Here is a 20,742-nt window from a genome sequence, read left to right on the forward strand (position 1 = left end):
AGAGTGGGAGACGGGGAAGGACAGAGTGGGAGACGGGGAAGGACAGAGCGGGAGAGAGGGACAGAGTGGGAGAGAGTGAGGGATAGAGTGAGGGAGAGAGTGAGGGATAGAGTGGGAGAGAGGGAGGGATAGAGTGGGAGAGAGGGAGGGGCAGAGTGGGAGAGAGGGAGGGACAGAGTGGTAGACAGGGAAGGACAGAGTGGGAGAGAGTGAGGGACAGAGTGGGAGAGAGGGAGGGACAGAGTGGGAGAGAGTGAGGGACAGAGTGGGAGAGAGGGAGGGACAGAGTGGGAGAGAGGGAGGGACAGAGTGGGAGAGAGGGAGGGATAGAGTGGGAGAGAGGGAGGGGCAGAGTGGGAGACAGGGAAGGACAGAGTGGGAGAGAGTGAGGGACAGAGTGGGAGAGAGGGAGGGACAGAGTGGGAGAGAGGGAGGGACAGAGTGGGAGAGAGGGAGGGGCAGAGTGGGAGACAGGGAAGGACAGAGTGGGAGACAGGGAAGGACAGAGTGGGAGAGAGGGAGGGGCAGAGTGGGAGAGAGGGAGGGGCAGAGTGGGAGAGAGGGAGGGGCAGAGTGGGAGACAGGGAAGGACAGAGTGGGAGACAGGGAAGGACAGAGTGGGAGAGAGTGAGGGACAGAGTGGGAGAGAGTGAGGGACAGAGTGGGAGAGAGTGAGGGACAGAGTGGGAGAGAGTGAGGGACAGAGTGGGAGAGAGTGAGGGACAGAGTGGGAGAGAGTGAGGGACAGAGTGGGAGAGAGTGAGGGACAGAGTGGGAGAGAGTGAGGGACAGAGTGGGAGAGAGTGAGGGACAGAGTGGGAGAGAGAGAGGGACTTCGTTACTATCCAAAAAATGCCCATTACTTTGTGTCCCGTCACTGTTCTTCTCTCTTTATGGTGAACGTCATCTAAAATAAGCAGTGACGTAATCCTGGAAATCGTCTTGTAGGAAAATCTACAGTTCCATTTTTTGTTTTAGATAATGATATACTCGCTGCAGAACTTTACACCAATCCTATTAGTTTGTGATTGGAGTTGATGGGCGGCTGTGGGGGGGGATATGGAAAGAAACAGCAGCGACACTCACCCACTTCCCACTGGAGTCGCTCTGTGAATAAAAAGAAAAATATCACAGATTAACCTGTATGAGACGAGGAGAACAGCGAGTGACCAGTGCCGGCCTGTGGGGGCCAGTGCGGGGGCCAGTGCCGGCCTGCGGGGGCCAGTGCGGGGGCCAGTGCCGGCCTGCGGGGGCCAGTGCGGGGGCCAGTGCCGGCCTGCGGGGGCCAGTGCGGGGGCCAGTGCTGGCCTGCGGGGGCCAGTGCGGGGGCCAGTGCGGGGGCCAGTGCGGGGGCCAGTGCCGGCCTGCGGGGGCCAGTGCGGGGGCCAGTGCGGGGGCCAGTGCCGGCCTGCGGGGGCCAGTGCGGGGGCCAGTGCCGGCCTGCGGGGGCCAGTGCGGGGGCCAGTGCGGGGGCCAGTGCGGGGGCCAGTGCCGGCCTGCGGGGGCCAGTGCGGGGGCCAGTGCCGGCCTGCGGGGGCCAGTGCGGGGGCCAGTGCCGGCCTGCGGGGGCCAGTGCGGGGGCCAGTGCCGGCCTGCGGGGGCCAGTGCGGGGACCAGTGCGGGGGCCAGTGCCGGCCTGCGGGGGCCAGTGCGGGGGCCAGTGCGGGGGCCAGTGCCGGCCTGCGGGGGCCAGTGCGGGGACCAGTGCGGGGGCCAGTGCCGGCCTGCGGGGGCCAGTGCGGGGGCCAGTGCGGGGACCAGTGCGGGGGCCAGTGCCGGCCTGCGGGGGCCAGTGCGGGGGCCAGTGCAGGGGCCAGTGCCGGCCTGCGGGGGCCAGTGCGGGGGCCAGTGCCGGCCTGCGGGGGCCAGTGCGGGGGCCAGTGCCGGCCTGCGGGGGCCAGTGCGGGGACCAGTGCGGGGGCCAGTGCCGGCCTGCGGGGGCCAGTGCGGGGGCCAGTGCGGGGGCCAGTGCCGGCCTGCGGGGGCCAGTGCGGGGACCAGTGCGGGGGCCAGTGCCGGCCTGCGGGGGCCAGTGCGGGGGCCAGTGCGGGGACCAGTGCGGGGGCCAGTGCCGGCCTGCGGGGGCCAGTGCGGGGGCCAGTGCAGGGGCCAGTGCTGCGGCCAGCGTGCCCCATCCAACCATGGTCACTGTATATCACTATTGTGAAAATTATTAGTATTATTATCATAGCGCCATTTATTCCATATGTGAAAAACCGCAGCTATCCTCATGTGCCTACGCTGCTGATATATTAGCGAACAGTCACCAGAGGTCCTCCTCTGACAACCCTCAGCCATTCACCAGATCATACAACAGCTCTGGAGGACCCGGCCCATCCAATCATTACAAGGACAGGATATAGATAGTGTAATACCTTATTTCACCTGCGGAGGTGCTGCAGAGAACATTCCACTTCCTTATTACCAAGACGTGCCCACTCATCACTAGTTACAAGCACCCGAGCATGGTAGTGCCCGCTCATTACTAGTTACGAGTACTGAGCACCTGAGCATGGTAGTGCCCACTCATCACTAGTTACTAGTACAGAGCACCCGAGCATGGTAGTGCCCGCTCATTACTAGTTACGAGTACTGAGCACCTGAGCATGGTAGTGCCCGCTCATCACTAGTTACCAGTACCGAGCATGGTAGTGTCCGCTCATCACTAGTTACCAGTACCGAGCATGGTAGTGTCCGCTCATCACTAGTTACGAGTACCGAGCATGGTAGTGCCCGCTCATCACTAGTTACGAGTACCGAGCACCCGAGCATGGTAGTGCCCGCTCATCACTAGTTACCAGTACTGAGCACCCGAGCATGGTAGTGCCCGCTCATCACTAGTTACTAGTACAGAGCACCTGAGCATGGTAGTGCCCACTCATCACTAGTTACGAGTACAGAGCACCCGAGCATGGTAGTGCCCGCTCATCACTAGTTACCAGTACTGAGCACCCAAGCATGGTAGTGCCCGCTCATCACTAGTTATAAGTACTGAGCTCCTGAGCATCATAGTGCCCGCTCATCACTAGTTACCAGTACTGAGCACCCGAGCATGGTAGTGCCCGCTCATCACTAGTTACGAGTACTGAGCACCCGAGCATGGTAGTGCCCGCTCATCACTAGTTACGAGTACCGAGCACCCGAGCATGGTAGTGTCCGCTCATCACTAGTTACGAGTACCGAGCACCCGAGCATGGTAGTGCCCGCTCATCACTAGTTACGAGTACTGAGCACCTGAGCATGGTAGTGCCCGCTCATCACTAGTTACGAGTACTGAGCACCCGAGCATGGTAGTGCCCACTCATCACTAGTTACCAGTACTGAGCACCTGAGCATGGTAGTGCCCGCTCATCACTAGTTACGAGTACTGAGCACCCGAGCATGGTAGTGCCCGCTCATCACTAGTTACCAGTACTGACCACCTGAGCATGGTAGTGCCCGCTCATCACTAGTTACAAGTACTGAGCACCTGAGCATGGTAGTGCCCGCTCATCACTAGTTACCAGTCCTGAGCACCCGAGCATGGTAGTGCCCGCTCATCACTAGTTACCAGTACTGAGCACCTGAGCATGGTAGTGCCCGCTCATCACTAGATACCAGTACTGAGCACCCGAGCATGGTAGTGCCCGCTCATCACTAGTTACCAGTACTGAGCACCCGAGCATGGTAGTGCCCGCTCAACACTAGTTACCAGTACTGAGCACCCGAGCATGGTAGTGCCCGCTCATCACTAGTTACCAGTACTGAGCACCTGAGCATGGTAGTGTCCGCTCATCACTAGTTACCAGTACTGAGCACCTGAGCATGGTAGTGCCCGCTCATCACTAATCATTGGGACAACTCTGATGGACCGGACACCAGAGAATCTATCACATAACTCTAACCAGGGACAGAGCCTTTGAGATTGGAGCCACCATAGCGATCAGCTGCAGAATAAGCCTTGATCTACTACCAGACATTTGCTAAGAGCGGCCACTATAGGTGACATTTAGTATTACATTACTGCCATTTAAATGAATGAGCGTCCATGGATGGCTCAAGTCTTCCAGATGAGGAGACGCTCTTGAAAAATTTGGAACGATCTCCTATGATAGTGACGTTTTCTCTTCATGGGATAATCCCTTGAAAGGTCTCCCTATAAGAAGAACCCTGCCCACCTGACAATGACCCCCCCCTTTTATTAGGAAAGAGGAGCACGCACACAGTTAGGTATGCCATGAATGTCATTGGGTTTGAGCCTGTGGGAAGATTCATTCTAACAGGAGGTTTCCCAGGTCGAGTTAATAAATTAAATGGTGGATGACTGTGTGCCGTGTGTTGGGTGCCATGTGTTGGGTGCTGTCTGCCGGGTGCCGTGTGCCTGGTGTTGGGTGCCGTCTGCCGGGTGCCATGTGCCATGTGCCGGGTGTTGGGTGATGTGTGCTGGGGGTTGGTGCCGGGGGCCGTGTGTTGGGTGCCGTCTGCCGGGTGCCGTGTGTCGTGTGCCTGGTGTTGTGTGCCGGGTGTTGGGTGATGTGTGCTGGGGGTTGGTGCCGGGGGCCGTGTGCTGGGTGCCGTGTGCAGTGTGCTGGGTGCCGTGTGCCTGGTGTTGGGTGCCGTGTGCCTGGTGTTGGGTGCCGTGTGCCAGGTGTTGGGTGCCGGGGGCCGTGTGCTGGGTGCTGTGTGTCGGGTGCCATGTGCAGTGTGCTGGGTGCCGTGTGCTGGGCGCCATGTGCCGTGTGTTGGGTGCCGTGTGCTGGGTGCCGTGTGTCGTGTGCCGGGTGACGTGTGCTGGGTGCTGTGTGTTGGGCGCCATGTGCCGTGTGCCGGGTGACGTGTGCCGGGTGACGTGTGCCGGGTGACGTGTGCCGGGTGACGTGTGCCGGGTGCTATGTGGCGTGTGCTGGGTGCTGTGTGTTGGGTGCTATGTGTCGTGAGCTGGGTGCTGTGTGTTTGGTGCTATGTGGCGTGTGTTGGGTGCCGTGTGCTGGGTGACGTGTGCTGGGTGCCGTGTGCTGGGCGCCATGTGCCGTGTGTTGGGTGACGTGTGCCGGGTGACGTGTGCCGGGTGCTATGTGGCGTGTGCTGTGTGCCGTGTGCCGGGTAGCGGGTGCCGAGCACAAGTTAAAACATGTAAGACACAATGCAGAATTAAAGGTGTAAACAAACAAATGAAGGTTAGAAGGCTGAAGACGGGTGCGTCCCCTCTGTATCTGTTCCTCCATCTTCACTATCACGGTGTCCGCAGCCGCTCGCCCGGTGTAACCTTCCTGCTACTAATCATCTATGGCCGCCTCTGAATCTCTGCTTTTTGTTTGGGATGAAATGATGGGAAATAGCAAGGTAAAGAGTCAGTAAGAAAACTATAGGTGTTATCTGCCCAAAACAGCGCCCCCGCAGGCCGTGTGCAGTACTGCAGTGCTGGAGCCGGACTGGTCCGGACAAAGGTTAGGGAGACTTGTGTGCAGATTGCAGGCATTAACTAAAGTGTGTGATTCTGCGCAGGTGCAGGACCCGGGGAGGACGAGCGCAGCTCCTGCAGAGACCATGACACCTGGAGAGCATGGAAGCAATATATATGGAAAATGTGCTACAAATAAGGCTGAGAAGCGAGAAACCCCCCCTGTATGGAGGAGCCGGTCACTCCTCAGGCCTCTAGTATCAGCAGGACGCTCCGCAGAAATAATGCTGCAATGTACAATTCCTGTCACATGCTCAGAAACCGAGACGTGAGAACAATATATTCACCGGGCGCCGAGACTTCCTGCAAGAGCGCAGTATTAACCACAAAGATATACAGAAGACACTGCACAAGAGCTGACATCTGCACACACAAATAAGATCAGCAGAACAGTGAGTGCAGCTCTGGAGTATAATACAGGAAGTAACTCAGGATCAGTAATGTAATGTATGTACACAGTGACTCCACCAGCAGAATAGTGAGTGCAGCTCTGGAGTATAATACAGAAAGTAACTCAGGATCAGTAATGTAATGTATGTACACAGTGACTCCACCAGCAGAATAGTGAGTGCAGCTCTGGAGTATAAAGCCGGAGGTAACTCAGGATCAGTAATGTATGTACACAGTGACTGTACCAGCAGAATAGTGAGTGCAGCTCTGGGGTATAATACAGGAGGTAACTCAGGATCAGTAATGTAATGTATGTACACAGTGACTCCACCAGCAGAATAGTGAGTGCAGCTCTGGAGTATAATACAGAAAGTAACTCAGGATCAGTAATGTAATGTATGTACACAGTGACTGCACCAGCAGAATAGTGAGTGCAGCTCTGGAGTATAAAGCCGGAGGTAACTCAGGATCAGTAATGTATGTACACAGTGACTGTACCAGCAGAATAGTGAGTGCAGCTCTGGAGTATAATACAGGAGGTAACTCAGGATCAGTAATGTAATGTACACAGTGACTGCACCAGCAGAATAATGAGTGCAGCTCTGGAGTATAATACAGGATCAGTAGTGTAATGTATGTATATGAGCTTTCTTACACCCGGGACCTATGAAGACTTGAGTTTGTCAGAGCAGAAATAGATTACATCTCAGGTTGTTCTTGGTTCTTGTTTTTCTTGATTTCTTTGTGTAAACAGGATAGAGCCGGCCCCCATTGGTTATAATAAGAGGAGGGGATCATGTGGGATATGGAGCAGGTGGCTGATAGGAATGTGAGATACAGAGGACTATGACACTGCTGAGGCCCCCGGAGACCCCCTGTGGATGGCAGCAGTACAGACCCCGCGCCCCGTACAGACCCCGCGCCCCGTACAGGCCCCGCGCCCCGTACAGGCCCTGCGCACCGTACAGACCCCGCGCCCCGTACAGGCCCCGCGCACCGTACAGGCCCCGCACACCGTACAGCCTGCACTCTGCACCACTCGTCTCCATCACATCTGGTGATCACTGAGCACAGACAGAATAACTCACCGATCTGGAGATCCTGCGCCTTCAGCTGCGTCTCTGCAAATATAAAAGCAAATCACTCAGTCTTTATAAATAGTTACATATAGACTTCTGTATATGTGACAGTATCAGGGGCTCGTGCTGACCCCAGTATACATGATATAAAGCAGGGGGCGCGGAGCAGAGGGAAACCTCATGTCATAGGAGGATATTCTGTATAAATTGTACTTTACTGCTGAAACCTCGGCCCCTGCCGTGTTCAGGAGTCCAGTGGGCGGAGCTATGGAGTGATTGACAGGTTTCTCTCTATTAGTTTGCATTCACAGGTAGCTGTCAGTCACTGAGTAGGACCGCCCACTGGACTCCTAAAGAAAGTGCCAGCTGTGTGGTGTCCACAAGGACAGACCGAGCCTTCAGGAGCCCGATAATGCTGTGATACATAAATCTGATCCTGATAAACAGCCGTGGTCACAAGTCACCGATCTTATGTCTATGATTGCTGCTCTATCCTGCAATATGGTGACATTATTAAGCTTCTTAATGGCAGCATAGATCACACAGCAGATGGTGGGATGATAAATACATGGATTCTTTACTGTAAGAGCAGGGAAACAAAGCCCTGGAATTATCAGCAAGCATCGTAAAAAGACATTTTAGGTAGACTACTATGAAAAAAAATAAAAACATAAGACCACTGATATCAATATCCCATCATCAATGTAGGGGGCGCTGTTGTATTGGCGTCTATGACAGAATGTGCTGTCCGGAGTGGTGACACGCGGTACTGCAACTGATGTGTTGTAATAAAAACTGCAACAAAATGCGAGAGACGTATTCACACATTAGAGTTCTGCGTCTACATTACCGCTCCTCTTTTTTTTTGTGTAGAGAAGCCAAGCCATCAGGGCGGAAACAGCAATAGTGACAACAAGGAGGAGCCAGAAGACGATCGCCCAGGGCGAGGTGCGGGGAAATATGGCGTCTGCGGGATAAAAGCATAAAACGGTGATTAATGGACTAATTGTCACCCATAAGTACAAGCTGGAGGGTCTTCAGAATGATTTAAGAACTTTTTACTTCTTTGTAAACTTTGCCTCTATTATAGACCCCATAACGATGACCAAAGTGCCTCCGTCTGAGGACCATATACCGCCATTACGTGTGATGGCAGAATGTGTAACGTGGCCAGTATACTGCCCGGGGTGAACATACTGCCCTTATAAAAATATCCAAATTGTGCCTCCCTGCAGCCACCACTAGGGGGTGCTCACGGCACACAGCTGTATACAGCCGGCAATGGGAGCTATATCATTCACGTGCAGCAGTTTCCCCCTAGTGGCCGCTCGTCTGCTCCACAATTTAGGAGACCCACAGACAATATGGGGCAGTGAATGAGTACAGTATGTTGATCCAATCCACCTAAAAACACCCAATCAGCTACTTTTTAATTAGGGGGGACAGCCCTGATCCGTCATACATAAGTTGTCACTCCGGTTTTCCCGAAATCTCAACATTAGATCTGCCCGGATGAGTCGCTGTTTATCTGGTCGGCTTCAGCAATCTGCGAAATCTGGTCATAATATCTGACGAAAGCCAAATTAGTCCTATATAAAAGCATGAGGAGATGGAGGGACACATACTTTGGGAATTGTTTTCTTCTTGAGGGACACAAACCTGAGACTTTCACATATAATCCGGTCTCCTTCCCCGTTACGGGATGCCTCAGGCCGCAGTAGACCTGTCCCTCTGCAGAGCTGTTCAGAAGAATCCGGCTCTTCACCCGGGTCAGATCAGTCGGGTCAGTGCCGGTCTCTATATCAGTTGGATGAAGGTTTCCATTTTCTTTCTTCCAGAACATTGTAGGTTTGGGAAACCAACCATCAGAAGAACAGGAGACAACCACAGCGCTGTCCTGAAGATCAACAGATACAAGTGGAGGAGACCCCGACCCTAGAGGAAACATGGAAAATCCACATCAAGGAAGGTTATTCATCTCCCATATACTTGTCTGCACACCGCTCCACTACACCGAGCTACGTCTACAGCCCACACACCGCTCCACTATACATCGAGCTACATCTACAATCTACACACCGCTCCACTATACCGAGCTACGTCTACAGCCCACACACCGCTCCACTACACCGAGCTACGTCTACAGTCTACACCCCACTCCACTACACCGAGCTACATCTACAGCCCACACACCGCTCCACTACACCGAGCTACATCTACAGTCTACACCCCGCTCCACTACACCGAGCTACGTCTACAGCCCACACACCGCTCCACTATACACCGAGCTACATCTACAATCTACACACCGCTCCACTACACCGAGCTACGTCTACAGCCCACACACCGCTCCACTATACACCGAGCTACATCTACAGTCTACACACCGCTCCACTACACCGAGCTACGTCTACAGCCCACACACCGCTCCACTATACACCGAGCTACATCTACAGTCTACACACCGCTTCACTACACCGAGCTACATCTACAGCCCACACACCGCTCCACTACACCGAGCTACATCTACAATCTACACACCACTCCACTATAGACCGAGCTACATCTACAGTCTACACACTGCTCCACTATACACCGAGCTACATCTACAGTCTACACACCGCTCCACTACACCGAGCTACGTCTACAGCCCACACACCGCTCCACTATACACCGAGCTACATCTACAGTCTACACACCGCTCCACTACACCGAGCTACATCTACAGCCCACACACCGCTCCACTATAGACCGAGCTACATCTACAGTCTACACACCGCTCCACTATACACCGAGCTACATCTACAGTCTACACACCGCTCCACTATACCGAGCTACATCTACAGTCTACACACCGCTCCACTACACCGAGCTACATCTACAATCTACACACCACTCCACTATAGACCGAGCTACATCTACAGTCTACACACCGCTCCACTATACACCGAGCTACATCTACAGTCTACACACCGCTCCACTACACCGAGCTACATCTACAATCTACACACCACTCCACTATACACCGAGCTACATCTACAGTCTACACACCGCTCCACTACACCGAGCTACATCTACAGTCTACACACCACTCCACTATACACCGAGCTACATCTACAGTCTACACACCGCTCCACTACACCGAGCTCCATCTACAGTCTACACACCGCTCCACTACACCGAGCTACATCTACAGCCCACACACCGCTCCACTACACCGAGCTACATCTACAATCTACACACCGCTCCACTATACACCGAGCTACATCTACAATCTACACCCCGCTCCACTACACCGAGCTACATCTACAGTCTACACACCACTCCACTATACACCGAGCTACATCTACAATCTACACACCACTCCACTATAGACCGAGCTACATCTACAGTCTACACACCGCTCCACTATACACCGAGCTACATCTACAGTCTACACACCGCTCCACTATACCGAGCTACATCTACAATCTACACACCACTCCACTATAGACCGAGCTACATCTACAGTCTACACACCGCTCCACTATACACCGAGCTACATCTTCAGTCTACACACCGCTCCACTATACCGAGCTACAACTACAGTCTACACCCCGCTCCACTACACCGAGCTACATCTACAGTCTACACACCGCTCCACTACACCGAGCTACATCTACAATCTACACCCCGCTCCACTACACCGAGCTACATCTACAGTCTACACCCCGCTCCACTACACCGAGCTACATCTACAGTCTACACACCGCTCCACTACACCGAGCTACATCTACAGTCTACACCCCGCTCCACTACACCGAGCTACATCTACAGTCTACACACCGCTCCACTATACACCGAGCTACATCTACAGTCTACACCCCGCTCCACTACACCGAGCTACATCTACAGTCTACACACCGCTCCACTACACCCAGCTACATCTACAGTCTACACACCGCTCCACTATACACCGAGCTACATCTACAGCCCACACACCGCTCCACTATACACCGAGCTACATCTACAGTCTACACACCGCTCCACTACACCCAGCTACATCTACAGTCTACACACCGCTCCACTATACACCGAGCTACATCTACAGTCTACACACCGCTCCACTACACCGAGCTACATCTACAGTCTACACACCGCTCCACTACACCGAGCTACATCTACAGTCTACACCCCGCTCCACTATACACCGAGCTACATCTACAGCCCACACACCGCTCCACTATACACCGAGCTACATCTACAGTCTACACACCGCTCCACTATACACCGAGCTACATCTACAGTCTACACACCGCTCCACTATACACCGAGCTACATCTACAGTCTACACACCGCTCCACTATACACCGAGCTACATCTACAGCCCACACACCGCTCCACTATACACCGAGCTACATCTACAGTCTACACACCGCTCCACTACACCGAGCTACATCTACAGTCTACACACCGCTCCACTATACACCGAGCTACATCTACAGTCTACACACCGCTCCACTATACACCGAGCTACATCTACAGCCCACACACCGCTCCACTATACACCGAGCTACATCTACAGTCTACACACCGCTCCACTATACACCGAGCTACATCTACAGTCTACACACCGCTCCACTATACACCGAGCTACATCTACAGTCTACATACCGCTCCACTATACACCGAGCTACATCTACAGTCTACACACCGCTCCACTACACCCAGCTACATCTACAGTCTACACCCCGCTCCACTACACCGAGCTACATCTACAGTCTACACACCGCTCCACTATACACCGAGCTACATCTACAGTCTACACCCCGCTCCACTACACCGAGCTACATCTACAGTCTACACCCCGCTCCACTACACCGAGCTACGTCTACAGCCCACACACCGCACCACTACACCGAGCTATGTCTGCAGTCTACACACCGCTCCTCTACACCCAGCTACATCTACAGTCTACACACCGCTCCACTACACCCAGCTACATCTACAGTCTACATACCGCTCCACTACACCCAGCTACATCTACAGTCTACACACCGCTCCTCTACACCCAGCTACATCTACAGTCTACACACCGCTCCACTACACCGAGCTACGACTGCAGTCTACACACCGCTCCACTACACCAAGCTACATCTACAGTCTACACACCGCTCCACTACACCGAGCTACGTCTACAGCCCACACCCCGCTCCACTACACCGAGCTACGTCTACAGCCCACACCCTGCTCCACTACACCGAGCTACATCTACAATCTACACACCGCTCCACTACACCGAGCTACATCTACAGTCTACACACCGCTCCACTACACCGAGCTACATCTACAGTCTACACACCGCTCCACCGAGCTACATCTACAGTCTACACACCGCTCCACTACACCGAGCTACATCTACAGTCTACACACCGCACCACTACACCGAGCTATGTCTGCAGTCTACACACCGCTCCACTACACCCAGCTACATCTACAGTCTACACATCGCTCCACTACACCCAGCTACATCTACAGTCTACACACCACTCCACTACACTGAGCTACATCTACAGTCTACACACTGCTCCACTACACTGAGCTACGACTGCAGTCTACACACCACTCCACTACACCGAGCTACATTTACAGTCTACACACCACTCCACTACACCGAGCTACATCTACAGTCTACACACGGCTCCACTACACCCAGCTACATCTACAGTCTACACACCGCTCCACTACACCCAGCTACATCTACAGTCTACACCCCGCTCCACTATACACCGAGCTACATCTACAGTCTACACACCGCTCCACTACACCGAGCTACATCTACAGCCCACACACCGCTCCACTACACCGAGCTACGTCTGCAGTCTACACATCGCTCCACTACACCCAGCTACATCTACAGTCTACACACCACTCCACTACACTGAGCTACATCTACAGTCTACACACCGCTCCACTACACCCAGCTACATCTACAGTCCACACACCACTCCACTACACCCAGCTACATCTACAGTCTACACATTGCTCCACTACACCGAGCTACATCTACAATCTACACCCCGCTCCACTACACCGAGCTACATCTACAATCTACACACCACTCCACTACACCGAGCTACATCTACAGTCTACACACCGCACCACTACACCGAGCTACATCTACAGTCTACACACCGCTCCACTACACCGAGCTACATCTACAGTCTACACACCGCTCCACTATACACCGAGCTACATCTACAGTCTACACACTGCTCCACTACACCGAGCTATGTCTGCAGTCTACACACCGCTCCACTACACCCGGCCTTATCTACAGCCTACACACCGCTCCACTACACCCGGCCTTATCTACAGCCTACACTCCGATGTTTTCTATTTTATGCTTTGTCACATGAATTGTAAATTCCCTCGGTATCTTCCAGTTATAATTTCCTTTTTAAAGGCAAATTCCACACTTGAGGAACCACTCAACATTTCACAATTAAGATCTTGGTCTGATGCTGAGGCAAATTGTAAACACTCGTCGTATCCTGTGCTGATGTATTCTTCTACAGAAGGAGACCTGTCGGATTTGCCTTGGTTGTGGTATTTTACAAGTTTTGTTGAGCAGTTTTATGTTAGGCCATGCAATGAACCCTTCTATGATTGCAACAAGGATGAATCACTGACCCACAACATTGAGCTCCATGGAGTCCTCTTCATAGACCTTTGTGGTGATGTTTTCTACAAAGCAGTTATATTTCCCAGCATCAGAAAGTTGTACATTATGCAGAATAAGTGACAAATTCCCGCTGGCCGGCCGCTCCTTCATGAAGGCTCTGCCCCGGTAGGCTGGGCTCTGATGCTGACGATCTTCAATTCCATCTTTAAGCAAGAAGACTATATTGGTAAAAAGGTTATGGAACCAGCGCACTTCCAGCCCGGCCTCGGGCAATGCTGGCGTGAGGGTACATGGCAAGAATACGTTAGATCCCACCTCTGCCACCAATTCTTTATGTGGGGAGTTGACCTGGAAATGACCTGAAATAAAGATAAACAGTCAGAACGATTGGAAATTACATAAGAAACGACCGTGACCATATGTGAAGTAGAACATCATGATCCTACATGAGGTACAATACCATGACCGTACATGAGGTACAATATCATGACCCTACATGAGGTACAATATCATGACCCTACGTGAGGTACAATATCATGACCCTACATGAGGTACAATATCATGACCCTACGTGAGGTACAATATCATGACCCTACGTGAGGTACAATATCATGACCCTACGTGAGGTACAATATCATGACCGTACGTGAGGTACAATATCATGACCGTACGTGAGGTACAATATCATGACCCTACGTGAGGTACAATATCATGACCCTACGTGAGGTACAATATCATGACCCTACATGAGGTACAATATCATGACCCTACGTGAGGTACAATATCATGACCGTACGTGAGGTACAATATCATGACCGTACGTGAGGTACAATATCATGACCCTACGTGAGGTACAATATCATGACCCTACGTGAGGTACAATATCATGACCCTACGTGAGGTACAATATCATGACCGTACGTGAGGTACAATATCATGACCGTACGTGAGGTACAATATCATGACCGTACGTGAGGTACAATATCATGACCGTACGTGAGGTACAATATCATGACCCTACGTGAGGTACAATATCATGACCCTACATGAGGTACAATATCATGACCGTACGTGAGGTACAATATCATGACCGTACGTGAGGTACAATATCATGACCGTACGTGAGGTACTATATCATGACCGTACGTGAGGTACAATATCATGACCGTACGTGAGGTACAATATCATGACCGTACGTGAGGTACAATATCATGACCCTACGTGAAGTACAATATTTGATAAGATAACAGTCCAGCAGAATCAAGGAAGATTAAACTGATGGGGATATGGTCTCCTTTCCCATAGATGTGAAGGCCTCCGAGATCTCATTTGCCCCTTGTCCACAAATAGGAAAGTTTCTTATACTTCATTTGCTCCTTTCCCACAGATGTTAAAGCCTCCTAGACCTCATCTGCTTCTTGCCCACAGATATGAAGTCCTCCTAGACCTCATCTGTTCCTTGCCCACATATATGAAGTCCTCCTAGACCTCATCTGTTCATTGCTCACAGATGTGAATCACTCCCTAACCTCAACTGCTTCTTGCTCACAGATGTGAAGCCCTCCTACACCTAATCTGTTTCTTGCCCACAAATGTGAAGTCCTCCTACAGGTCATCTGCTCCTTGCCCACAGATGTGAAGTCCTCCTAGACCCCATCTGCCCCTTGCCCTCAGATGTGAAGTCCTCCCAGACCTCATCTCCCTTTTGCCCACAGTTGTGAAGTCCTACTAGACCTTATCTGTTCATTGCCCACAGATGTGAAGTCCTCCCAGACCTCATCTCCCCCTTGCCCACAGTTCTGAAGTCCACCTACACCTCTTCTGCTCCTTGCCCACAGATGTGAAGCCATCCTTAACTTCATCTGCCCCTTGCCCACAAATGTGAAGTCCTCCTACATGTCATCTGCCCCTTGCCCTCAGATGTGAAGTCCTCCCAGACCTCATCTCCCTTTTGCCCACAGTTGTGAAGTCCTCCTAGACCTTATCTGCTCATTGCCCACAGTTGTGAAGTCCTCCTAGACCTTATCTGCTCATTGCCCACAGATGTGAAGTCCTCCTAAACTTCATCTGCCCCTTGCCCACAAATGTGAAGTCCTCCTAGACCTTATCTGCTCATTGCCTACAGATATGAAGTCCTCCTAGACCTCATCTGCTTTTCTTAGGTGATATGAAAATTTCTCACTTTTGATGAACTGCATCATGAAACCCAAAATAAGACCAAGAAGACAAGATTTAGTACAAATTTGTAAAATCTTAGAGTCTGATGTTACATCATATTTGCCTACTCACAAAAACTCCCAGAAAAAAAGGAGACTTCAAGGGTTGGCTCATCCTCCAAGGACTTTCAGAAGGTTTTCTGTGTGTAACACTGGGCTGCTCCATTAGATTGACTCCCGAGGTCAAATGCACCTTCAGGTAAGGGGCAACCTACAGGGGATTGGTGCCTTGATCAGAACCCTTCTGGGCATTGATCACTAGTCCATAGTTCTGCGTCTATGTATGAGCGGATTTCAGGTGGAGGTGCCCTCTAAGCTGTGTGAGTGTGGCCATCATACTGAGGTTGTTACCCCCAGAATGAGGCGGGAGCGTGATGTGAAGTTTGGGGTGCAGACCAGTGAATATGGCGGCCGCGCTCTACTTCTTTGTTTTCTCTGGCATCTACACGAGTATCCGCAGCCACAATCTCACAAATCACCAGAGAAACCGATCTGTACAAAGAAACTTTCCAAAGTATCAAAAGTGGGTGTGTACCCAAGTGTTTACTCCAAGGAAAAGTATCACACAGGATAGGCTTAGATACATAAACTCAACAGACAGTATCACACATAAGCTTAGATACATAAAGCTCAGCTAACAGTATCACCCAGGAGAGGATTAGATACACAGCTGAGCAGACAGTATCACCCAGGATAGGATTAGATACACAGCTGAGCAGACAGTATCACCCAGGATAGGATTAGATACACAGCTCAGCAGACAGTATCACCCAGGATAGGATTAGATACACAGCTGAGCAGACAGTATCACCCAGGATAGGATTAGATACACGGCTCAGCAGACATTATCACGCAGGAGAGGATTAGATTCACAGCTGAGCAGACAGTATCACCCAGGATAGGATTAGATACACAGCTGAGCAGACAGTATCACCCAGGATAGGATTAGATACACAGCTCAGCAGACAGTATCACCCAGGATAGGATTAGATACACAGCTCAGCAGACAGTATCACCCAGGATAGGATTAGATACACAGCTGAGCAGACAGTATCACCCAGGATAGGATTAGATACACGGCTCAGCAGACATTATCACGCAGGAGAGGATTAGATACACAGCTGAGCAGACAGTATCACCCAGGATAGGATTAGATACACAGCTGAGCAGACAGTATCACCCAGGATAGGATTAGATACACAGCTGAGCAGACAGTATCACCCAGGATAGGATTAGATACACAGCTGAGCAGACAGTATCACCCAGGATAGGATTAGACACACAGCTCAGCAGACAGTATCACACAGGAGAGGATTAGATACACCGCTCAGCAGACAGTATCACACAGGATAGGTTTAGATACACGGCTCAGCAGACAGTATCACACAAGATAGGATTAGATACACAGCAGCTCAGCAGACAGTATCACACAAGATAGGCTTCGATACACAGCTCAGCAGACAGAATCACACAGGATAGGATTAGATACGCAGCTCAGCAGACAGTATCACACAGGATACGATTAGATACCTAGCTCAGGAGACAGTATCACACAGGATAGGATTAGATACGCAGCTCAGCAGACAGAATCACACAGGATAGGATTAGACACACAGCCCAGCAGACAGTATCACACAGGAGAGGATTAGATACACAGCTCAGCAGACAGTATCACCCAGGATAGGATTAGATACACGTCTCAGCAGACAGTATCACACAGGAGAGGATTAGATACACGGCTCAGCAGACAGTATCACACAGGAGAGGATTAGATACACAGCTAGTGTCACACGAGAGGATTAGATACACAGCTCAGCAGAGAGTATCACACAGGAGAGGATTAGATATACAGCTCAGCAGAGAGTATCACACAGGAGAGGATTAGATACACAGCTCAGCAGACAGTATCACCCAGGATAGGATTAGATACACGTCTCAGCAGACAGTATTACACAGGATAGGATTAGATACACGTCTCAGCAGACCAGACAGTATCACACAGGAGAGGATTGGATACACAGCCCTGCAGACAGTATCACACAGGAGAGGATTAGATTCACAGCCCTGCAGACAGTATCACACAGGAGAGGATTAGATACACTACAACTTATCTGTATGGAGATGATGATGGTACCTGAGGTTGCCGGGAGCAGGAGCAGAGAGCTGAGCAGAGAGCTGAGCAGAGAGCTGAGCAGAGAGCTGAGCAGAGGCTCCATTCCTCGTCCCCTCCGGCTCGGATCCTCTCCCCTTTCTCGCCCCTTTCTGCCGCCGCCTCTTTCTCCTTTATTAAATTCTGTCAGACTTATTTCCTTAAACAGAAAAACCACATGATCAGCGTCTTACAACACAGAGAGGCGGATAACAAGAGCTCAAGATGAATGGGGCGCGCTGACGGCGAGCGAGGGGACGAGGACACCGGGAAATGGAGAACCTCTGCTGGTTTTCGGGTGTGACCCTCCTGGCTGCTGCCGTCTCAGGTACAGTAACTGATATCGATCCATAGGAAGCTATACGGAACCATGTATTGTACACATTTATACACACACACACATATATATATATATATATATATAGATATATATATATACACATGCACACAATTGCTTGTACAGTGCCCAAATAGTAGTATCGTACACAAATATATCACATAAACATTACCAGCTACATGGTGCATAAATAAAACAGCCTTATAGTGTATTAGTATTTCCTACTACATAACTAATACTGCCCTATAGTGCCTAAGCAATATAACCGCTACACTGTAAAGTCAGTCAGAAGCTGTCTGCCCAAAAAAAGTTACCTCAAACAGAGCTGGCTCAAGCTATTCCGTTATCACGGGATGTAATGGGATAACCAGGGACCTGGGCTCCTAAACTGGCCTTCAGACTAAGGTGGCGCTAGCTGTCCCTGATCCCAGAGGTACGTTTGTTGGTGACGATGTCTGGGCCGCCTTCCTTGCCCTGCTCCTGGATAGCCCTGATCTAATACCCCCTCTGTCTCACCCCAGGGAAGGGCCTGGACAGGAGTGGTAAAACCCACAGAAAAGGACAAACAGGGTAAGCCAAAACTTGGTCACACAGCACACTCACACACAGAGGTATTAGACAACATGTGATAAGGAGAAAAATAAGAGCAAGGGGGGAAACAACGAAACGACAAGTAACCTACACAACGCCCTTCACAAAGCACTTCAATCACCAGCAGGACTGGGATACAACAGCACATGAACCGGTATAGCTAAAGCTATAGTTGGCATGGGAAGACAGGTTGCTCAATCTTAAAAAGGCAAGGAGTGACTGTGATAGGTCTCCCACAACATGTGATCCATGAGGTAACCAGCAGGCTAGCAGAATTAACTCATGCAAGCCCAATCACTAATGAGAACACAGCTGGTCGACGCCCGAGCCTGTCTGTCTAACTCAGAAGCACCAAAGGAGGCATAGTGTGGTGTGTCAGACTCTGTAGTGTAAACAGCGTCAGATGCCGCCATGACACTCGGCAAGTTTAGAGCCAAAAGGGGTACTTTGCACGTTGCGACATCGCTACTGTGATCTGTCGGGGTCAAATCGAAAGTGCCGCACATCCGGCGCCGGTAACGACGTTGCAACGTGTAAAGCCTAGAAGCACCGATAAACGATCGCAAAAGCGTCATAAATCGGTGATCTGTGTAGTGTCGGTCATTTCCTTAATTTCGCTGCAGCGACGGTACGATGTTGTTCCTCGCTCCTGCGGCAGCACACATCGCTGAGTATGAAGCCGCAGGAGCGAGGATCATCTCCTACCTGCATCCACCCGCTATGCGGAAGGAAGGAGGTGGGCGTGATGTTTACGTCCCGCTCATCTCCGCCCCTCTGCTTCTATTGGCCGCCTGCCATGTGACGTCGCTGTGACGCCGCACGACCCGCCCCCTTAGGAAGGAGGCGGGTCACCGGCCAGAGCGACGTCGCAGGGCAGGTAAGTGCGTGTGAAGCTGCCGTAGCGATAATGTTCACTACGGCAGCTATCGCAAGATATCGCATGTGCGACGGGGGCGGGGACTATCGTGCTCGGCATCGCTACAATTGGCTAGCGATGTCGCAGCGTGCAAAGTACCCCAAACACCTTGTGACATTTGTTGAGTAGATCCCTCAAGTTCCCGGCCTAAACCCCCATATTGACTTACTACAGAGCCCCTGGGCTGTGTCCCCAGAGTAGCTTCTGGCCAGAAAAACGAGCCAGAGGGAAGGAGAGTGTAACAAAGCCGGGTCACCATCAGGAGGGACAAACCCGAGTACAGAAAAGTAGAAAAACAGATGCCAGGAGGTCAGTCAGGAGCGAGGCACACAACCAGGGATCTTAATGTGGAGGGAATACAGAGCAAATGTCGTCAGGGTCAGAATTGGGAGCAGCGCACTTAAGTGGCAGTAGAGATATAGGAAAACCAATCACTAGCAACGTCTTGCAGTATTCTGGAAGTATAAGTAGGGTGCGGTGCTGCCTCTTAGGACACTCCAGGGAGATGATTACCCCTGCTAAGGGCTGCACCGCGTGCACCCATTCTGCCCAGTGATATTGGCCGTAACATTTCTTCAGTTGCCAGTGAACATGGTGAGGCCTGGTGACAGAGACAGACGTGGCTGAGGCCTGGTGACAGAGACAGACGTGGCTGGAGCAGATCCGGGCACAGATGTTACCATTAGTGATGAGCGAGTACTAAAAAGCTCGGGTGCTCGAAGCTCGGGCCGAGCCTCCCAAGATACTCGTGTACTCGGCCCGAGCACCGAGCCCAATGTTATCCTATGGGAGACCCGAGTATTTTTGTGAAATGACCCCCCGGCAGCATGGAGAAACCCTAAAAATGTCACAAAAGTCTCAGAAGAGTGCTCAAATGACATGGCAACAGCATGGGGAAGACCCCTTGAAGCATTTATCACTCAAAAGTCACAGCTGTGAACAATTTTGTCCAAGTTTTAC

At 51.6% G+C, this 20,742-nt stretch overlaps 2 protein-coding genes across 3 annotated transcripts in view; one reads left to right on the forward strand and one right to left on the reverse strand.

Moving 5' to 3' along the window:
• The window catches only part of LOC142250870 (butyrophilin subfamily 1 member A1-like), a 25,674-nt gene extending 7,546 nt beyond the window's left edge, over positions 1-18,128 (reverse strand). The window contains exons 1-7 of one of the 2 annotated variants that reach the window (XM_075323153.1): positions 17,924-17,944; positions 13,889-13,932; positions 13,582-13,776; positions 8,569-8,844; positions 7,760-7,876; positions 6,919-6,951; positions 1,087-1,107 (exon numbers count right to left, since the gene is read on the reverse strand). In XM_075323153.1, the coding sequence (XP_075179268.1) occupies positions 1,087-1,107; positions 6,919-6,951; positions 7,760-7,876; positions 8,569-8,844; positions 13,582-13,723 (589 nt within the window). In that variant the 5' untranslated portion in view covers positions 13,724-13,776; positions 13,889-13,932; positions 17,924-17,944. Of the gene's footprint in view, positions 1-1,086; positions 1,108-6,918; positions 6,952-7,759; positions 7,877-8,568; positions 8,845-13,581; positions 13,933-17,923 lie in introns of both variants that reach the window. The other variant, XM_075323151.1, reaches the window with a different exon arrangement.
• Positions 17,967-20,742, forward strand: part of LOC142250871 (butyrophilin subfamily 2 member A2-like) — a 62,678-nt gene continuing 59,902 nt past the window's right edge. Inside the window, exon 1 of the mRNA XM_075323154.1 lies at positions 17,967-18,266. Within this exon, the coding sequence (XP_075179269.1) occupies positions 18,212-18,266 (55 nt within the window). The 5' untranslated portion in view covers positions 17,967-18,211. The remainder of the gene's footprint in view (positions 18,267-20,742) is intronic.

Source organism: Anomaloglossus baeobatrachus, chromosome 9 (genome assembly GCF_048569485.1).
Source record: "Anomaloglossus baeobatrachus isolate aAnoBae1 chromosome 9, aAnoBae1.hap1, whole genome shotgun sequence".
NCBI classification, from domain to species: Eukaryota; Metazoa; Chordata; class Amphibia; order Anura; family Aromobatidae; genus Anomaloglossus; species Anomaloglossus baeobatrachus.